Source organism: Corvus brachyrhynchos, unplaced genomic scaffold (assembly GCF_000691975.1).
Source record: "Corvus brachyrhynchos isolate BGI_N302 unplaced genomic scaffold, ASM69197v1 scaffold249, whole genome shotgun sequence".
In the NCBI taxonomy this organism is placed as follows: Eukaryota; Metazoa; Chordata; class Aves; order Passeriformes; family Corvidae; genus Corvus; species Corvus brachyrhynchos.
In genome coordinates, this window is record NW_008240226.1 from 1,003,122 (window position 1) to 1,010,793 (window position 7,672).

The following is a 7,672-nucleotide window of genomic DNA, read 5'->3' on the forward strand; positions in this document are numbered from 1 at the left end:
ACTAAACTAAAACCCCAACACCCTACATTTTTAGAGACTTGAAAGAACATGAAGGAGACCTGGAAATTCAAACCAACAGATTCCATGCCCTTTACTACTATTAGCTAACTGTCCTGCAAATGTAACTCTGTGTATCACTGTCCAACAGAAACCGCTGGTTTACCTAGTTCTTTTGCACTGAATAGACATTGGTTTCTTGAAGTATTTCAATAGATTTTTTCTACAGTAGAGTTTTTCTATAGAATTTCTTCTGATTTTCAGAAATCTTTGAATAAAAGTTTCTCAGAAACTTCTTCATGCTGCTTTACTCAGTTAAAACAGTTTGTCCAAGCAAAATACTTAGACTATTGGAAACTATTTGGTTTTGTTGTAATAACAAGGATTTATTTTTATTCTGTAAAAACTTGCATCCAAGTAGCACCAGTCCATTTTAAGCTTATACTGTCCTTTCAGTCAAATCATGCTGCCTAATGCAGGGTGGTATTATCATTACCACTTATGCAAGAATATACAGTGTATGACAGGCTATGGAAAGTAAATTGTCTGTGTCCGTGGTTTTTCCTGCTGTATTTGTAAGGTTTGTCATTAAAGTGGTCATGTGTTAAAGGGCTGGGGCCATAATAAGTGTTCAGTATCAAAGTCCCAGCTGACTTCTCTAAGTGCTTTGAAACAGACACTCTTGCCTATCTGTCCCTGCAGATGCTTAGCATTCTTAACTGTTGTTTTTTCCCTCAAAGTTCTCTCCAAGAGAGAACTTGTCAGGATGCCCAGAGCTAAGCCTTGTTCAGGTAAACAGTTACATCTTATTGAGATCCACAAGCTAGGTGGTGGTCTTTCCATCTCCTAGATAAAATCATATTCAGTCATTGTTCTTACAGGAATACTTTCAGTTTTAATTTTGCAGAGAATACAACCGTAGGGGCTGTGGGCAGTAGTGCATACAAATAGTATTATGATGAAGCCCACCTCTCTTCCTTACCTCTTGGAATTATACCTCTTGTAGTTTATGCCTCATTAAGTAGTAAGATTTGTAGGAAGAAAATAGTGTATCAGATGCGTTTCTTTTTTCCTCTTCAAGATGCTAAAAACGAAAGAGTGAGCTCTTGGATGCGAAGCCCATCTTCAGAATTAAGATAACCGCGCATTTGGGGAGATGCCAAAATTCCTGATGTTTGCTACTTCTGTGGACTCTAGAGTCTTCCATGTAACTTTGATCACTGTACATTTTTTTTCTATAAAATTGATGGAACAGCTTCAGTTGCAAAGTTTGAACAAATTCCCCATGTAATTTGGTGAATTTTGTTAGACTAATGCTTCACTACTGGAAGAATAGCTACACCCTCCGTGTATGTTGTGTACTTTCTTGATTGATTTATTTTTCACAAGCTCTTTGTCTAGCATATGATAATTAACCTTTGTCATTCAGATTTTCTCTTCCTGGGCTGTTGATTTGGTTGATACTTATTTAGCTTTTAGCTGTTTATTTTCCTTTGAGCAGTGTTACTTGTCCTATCTCTTATAATCATCCGTTGCTTTTCCTGCAGCACGAAAAGAGGGTCGATATCGGGAACCACCTCCAACTCCTCCTGGTTATGTAGGAATTCCTATTGCTGAGTTTGCAGAAGGTGGCTCCCATCCAACCAGGAAGCCTCCAGACTACAACATAGCACTTCAGAGGTCTAGAATGGTGGCACGGACATGTGAGACTCATGGGACAACAACTCCACAGCAGCAGTCGCACGGCCACTCAACTGGCAGGCCTGTGAACAAACCTCAGTGGCATAAACCAAATGAGTCAGATCCACGTCTTGCTCACTATCCGTCTCAAGGGTTTTCCACAGAGGAAGATGGTAAATTTCTCATTGTTACATTTTGAGTGTGCTGCTTGCAAAACGGGACAGTGCTTTCACAGACACAAAGCAAATTGCACAAATCTTGCCATAATTTGAACTCTATTTCATTTCAAAACTCGCTATTTGTTAACTTTTTGGAAGGGAAGGAATTCAGTTCATCCTGAATATAGTTTAAAATTTGGAACATAGGTCCACCTGAATCTTGAACAACCAAGCAGCTGGCTTAGGCAGCTTCTCTGAAGGTGCCTGTGTTCACCTTGTACAGCCCTGCCTGCCATGGTTTTCCGCATTAACCACGTATTTAGTGATCAAAAAAGTATCCTGGTCTACAGAATGCTTGCCCATCCACCCCATAGAGCTTGCCCATCATGGCTCAGGTATATTTGGATAGTCGCTCACATTCTACCTGAAACTCTTTACACTGTGGACACTGAGTCTTCCATTCCAGCTATTTCACATGATGAGCCCACTGCTCTCTTGCTACCTTGTTGGTCCAAGTGTGTCTACATCTTTATGCTTTTGTTCAACAGTGATGTTTTTCTATGGAGAGCAAGTGTAGCTGGATTGCACCTTTAGGTCCTCAAAATTTAGGTGGGGTGGTGCCAAAATCACACACTTGAATGAATGCTTGTTTTGCTTAATGATAGACTAAGATTCCCCTTCTCCCTCTAGCTGCTTAGTTGCTAAGGTTTAGGTGGAGGATGAACTTTGCAGTTGAACATGATGGGGAAAAAAATGGAGTCCACCTTAACTGAATTGCCTCAAACTTTGAGAATTACCATGACTGAGAATTTTAATTGTTTCTACTAGTGATGACTAAACTGAAAATATATTTAGGGAAAAATGTCAAATGCCTTTCTGAAGCTGTTAGATAGATATCTAGGAGTATCTGTTGTGCTCCTTGGGGTGAAGAACTGCATCTAGCTCAGTTAAAGCAATTGTCTTCTTCAAGATCAAAATTCCAAAGGAATAAGTCACATGAGACTTGAAATGTACTGAAATTTAGATTGTTTTAAAGTATATATACTTATAGAATGAAATGGGAAACACATGAGCACAATACATACAGTTGTTGTATGCACAGCTTGTTTCATTCAGTAGCAGTCTTGTTCTTTATGAACTAAATTCTATTTTCCCTTATCCTATTATGTTTGCAGAAGATGAACAAGTCTCTGCTGTCTAAGACTTGGGCTTTTCTGGATCCAGAGTGAGCCACCTTAAAGGAGAGCACAAGAAGACGTCCCTAGAATAGGAGCCTTGGAACTATGATTAAAGGATGGTGGACCTATTTGCCTCCTTCCCTGCCTTAAAGCAGCATGGGGCTTCTTCCTCTGCCCCTCCCCCTTCTGTCCCCTCTCCCCTTGCATGTGAAATACTGTGAAGAAATCGCCCTGGCACTTTTCAAACTGTGTTGCTTGAAATGCACAGTGCAGCAATCTCCAAGCTACCACTGTCGCTGTCTGCCACATCACACAGTATCATTCCAAATTCCAAGATCATCACATCAGGATGATTAACTCTGACTGCACTTCCCGATGCCTGGAAGGGTTTTTTTAAATCTTCCTTTTAGATTTTAATCACAATCCTAGCACTTAGTCTCATTGGGATAATGAGATAAGTTAGTTGTCAAACTACATTTGGCCTTTAACCTACAAAGAGAAAATTCTTTGAGATCCTTCAAGGAGGCAGTGCTTATTTGCTTGTTTACAATGCCTTTGTTACAGTTTTGTATGTTTGCATTTGGGAGATCAAATAGTGCATCTGAATAGTAATTACAGTATTATTTCACACCTGTGAGTAGGGTTGCCAGCCTGAGCTCCTGGAAGAATATTGCTATCACATGGCTGAGCAGGGCAGAAAGGAAGGCAGAGGTTACAGGATGCAGCCTTTCCTTGACCACCTGGCTTTGCTCTTAATGTGCCCCACCCTGGAATCTTCATGAGTTTGTAAATGTTAATGTTAATGGCATCCTCATCCGGATCTGGTGTAAATGCAGAAACACATTGCTTGTAACTGGTCAGTGACGGAAGAGGACACTGTGTGTGTCATACCTGTGCCTTGTGGAATACAGGATGGCATGCTAAAAAAAAGTGTCCCATTGTAGTAAGACAGATGGCAACCCCACCTTTAAGTTATATACTTTTTTTTTTAAAACTATAGTAGTTATATTAAAATAAAAATTAACTGGATAACACTGCAGTGAAGGCAAGTTGGGATGTCACAGCTCATGTCAGCTGTTAACACTGATCTAATAACCTCCATCTATTGACTTCGACATTAGGGGATAATTGAGCCTTTAAGTAAAAAAAAAAAAAAATAAAATAACACAGTTAGATTTGCCAGTCTTTGCAATGCAGAAATAGTCACAACTGTTAATGGCTTCATGGAACACTGCATGTGTAGAGAAGGCCAATGTGTAGCAACCACCTGCTCACAGCTGCTATTAACCCTATAATGACTGAAATGACCCTCCCCTCTATTTTTGTGTTGTTTTTGCACAGACTCCGGAGAAGTGAAGGCTGCCAATCCGAGTAGTACTCAAATGTGAGGAACTGCTGGTCTTGGATTTTTTTTTTTTTTTCCCATTGAACTCAGCTGATCATATTGATCAGTAGATAAACGTAAATAGCTTCAACTTTTAAAGATCAAAATGCAGTGTTTTTTCACTGTATCAAACAAATGTCAGTGCTTTATTTAATTCTCTCTCCTGTAATCATAGCTTTTGTCTCTTTGCTTATATATCACATTGTCAATTATGCATTTGTAATTTTACATGTAATATGCATTATTTGCCAGTTTTATTCTCAAGGCTATGGACCTCATGTGCATATAGAAATACAAAATCCTAGCTCTATCACAAGTTGCACAAATGTTATATAAGCATTAAGTAATTGTAGACCATAGGACTGCTAATCTCAGTTCGCTCTGTGATGTCAAGTGCAGAATGTACAATTAACTGGTGATTTCCTCATACTTTTGATACTACTTGTACCTGTATGTCTTTTAGAAAGACATTGGTGGAGTCTGTATCCTTTTGTATTTTTAATACAATAATTGTACATATTGGTTATATTTTTGTTGAAAATGGTAGAAATGTACTATGTTTATGCTTCTACATCCAGTTTGTATGAAGCTGGAAAATAAATAAATATAACATTAATGAAGTCCATATTGATTCTTATGCATTTTACATGTTCCACATACTTGAACAAATTTATGAAAAAATTTTACTTCTCTGTGTATTAATATTAAAGGGACATTGCCAAGTGATGTGGGCAAACCACTGGTGTGGAGTTTTTCTTAATATACAGTTGTGCTGCTGATAATTTTTGAAAATTTGGGTGTGTGTACTGCTGAATGAGAATGACTGATACTATGAGCATCCCCAGCAGAAACATTTGAGATGCTAAAAAAGGTATGGCCTTAGGTGTATGTAGAATGTAAACAGTTTTAAAGGTGGGATTGTGTTCATTTTATATTCTGAATGGTGTAAAAGTAAGGAATACATGTTTTAACATTTGGGTAGGGAGAAGTATGGAAAGTCATCCATTTGAGTTTTTACCGAACAAGGTATTTCAAATTATAAAAATCACCCAATAGCATCCCCAGTAATAAAAGCTGATGTTAATTCAATGTTAAATCTGTAGATTTTATTTTTTCCCCAGAGGTTAGATTCTTTATTTCCAATGGTATGCAGATGACAGGGTTAAAATGGAACTGCTAAAGCCATGACAGCCGTATCATATTTAGCTTTGAAATGCCTGGCAGGTGGCATTTCCAAGTCTAAAATTAGTTCAATGCAAAGAGAAGCAACAAAATGCTGTCTAGATTTAAGTCTTCCTAACATAGCTCTAGAAATGATCCACACTTAAAATTGTAAGAAAGCTAAAAATCACTGAAAGTATAGGATTTGTAAACATTGTGTTTTTATTGCTGTAATCTCTAGCACTGTAAGGAAAGAAATTATGCAGATTTAGATTTTTGTGGTGTGAGTGGAACTAATGTCTGTGAACCTGTGGCTAATACTTGTTGGGTACATTTCGACAAGCTAAAGATTACCATTGCTTTTGACATTAGTAGAATGAACACACATTTTTATATATTTTACCTGTGAGATTGTCCTCAAGTAGTACTAAAGGCAGAGTGATAAGCACGTAATTCCTCTTATCAACTTGTGAGGTGTTTGCACACTTGTCAGTTTTTTCTTATATGCTTGATGTATTATTGAATTAGGCAGCACTCCCAGTCCTCCTGTTTCTGCCTCCTTACTGCAATTTGTATTTTTAGAACACATTATGTATAGACATCCTCAACACAGCATCCAATACAGATAGCTTAATTCATTGTGGACTGGCTGATAAATAACACTTCACACAGCAACTGACTCAACAGAAATAAAGGTCTTGGTGTGACTTCTGAAACAGGTTTGGTAGTTGTAGAACATGTAATAAGAACTTTGTACTTACTGAGTGGATGCAGCAAGATGCGGACAAGTAAATACCAGTTACTGGGATTTAGTGTTGCATTCACCAAAATGGAACAGAGCACTGAAATCTAAGGATTTTTTTGTTTGTTTGTTTGAAGAAATGTCATTCCATTATCTGTATTCTTTTACAGCTCTTTTTTTTTCACTGAAACTTACTGAGGCAGAGGCTAATCCTGTATGCAGTCCATTGCACTTTAAAAAAAAATGTAAAAGCTGCAGTATTGATGGTACTGCTTTAATGGATTCATCTTGGTCATTTGGAGAAGCATGCATGTTTTACATCTGTAAATCTGAGACTCAAATATTTGGTCAACTTAAGGCAAGAAACAGGTTTTGTTTTAAAATAGAAACAAAACCAAAAGCCCTCTATTTTCTTCAAGACTAGTAGGAAATGCAATAAATTTCCAGGCTGTCTCATATGGATTGTTGCATAGTTGAAACAAAATCAACTCTGGAGAATTCAAGTAATGATTTAATTGCAAATATTAATATTTATGTATTCCTTGATATGGGATGAAACATTAAAAATACTTCTGTGAATAAAGCCTATGTAGCAGCAACAGCCTCTCTAACATAAATTAAATAACATAGATTTATTGAGCAAAATATGAACATTGTTAAAATTAGTCTGAAAACTTACCCTCTCAGGAGACAGAAGCCATCTGAGATGATTAGTATAATTTTGGTCTCCCCTATCTCTAGATTGTCCTTTAAGTAAGCTTTACAGTCTTGTGTCTGAAAATAGCATGTTTTGAGAGAAGGCTGGGAGTGAAAGTAGGTTTATTGCTGAGGTAAGGTGGAATCTGTCACTTTCTATTTTCCATTGAAAATGTGATAAATTAAAATTTAGAGTTTTTACTAGAATATGAAAACTTTTAAAGCTCTCTCTTTCTTATGTGTGGTGAATGTGTAGGGATAGCAACCATCAACAGCATAATCTTAAACTATTCTAATTTGATTTTCCTGGGATTAAATTTATACAGTGGCACTCTACACACCTACACACAGACTGCATTCTCTGTAGAGAAATGAGTCTTGGCTGTGTCAAAACTCAAGTTTGTGTTAAATAGAAGTGCTGGCTTCTCCTTAAGAGGAGACTTGTAGCTCCCTCCGCTTTTTACTTGGTGGCTCGATATGCTCAGTCTTCTGTTTCCATTTGGAGAATTAATTTGGATTTTATTTCTTTATTCGGTGCATCCTTAAAGGCATAGTTTTGGCCTAGGTAGTCTAACGTCTGAAAGGAGCATTATTTTCTTTGCAGCACTGTTGCCCTTGCTGGCAATGAAATCCTTTATGTGTGACTATAAAGCCATTATTTATATATATATATATA

General features: G+C 37.3%; 1 protein-coding gene across 12 annotated transcripts in view; it reads left to right on the plus strand.

Annotated features, from left to right (window-relative positions):
* Positions 1-5,123, plus strand: part of RAPGEF2 (Rap guanine nucleotide exchange factor 2) — a 134,345-nt gene extending 129,222 nt beyond the window's left edge. For all 12 annotated transcript variants that reach the window (XM_017745110.1, XM_017745115.1, XM_017745116.1 and 9 more), the window contains 2 exons: positions 1,545-1,850; positions 3,011-5,123. In XM_017745110.1, the coding sequence (XP_017600599.1) occupies positions 1,545-1,850; positions 3,011-3,036 (332 nt within the window). In that variant the 3' untranslated portion in view covers positions 3,037-5,123. The remainder of the gene's footprint in view (positions 1-1,544; positions 1,851-3,010) is intronic.
* Positions 5,124-7,672: the final 2,549 nt, after the last annotated feature.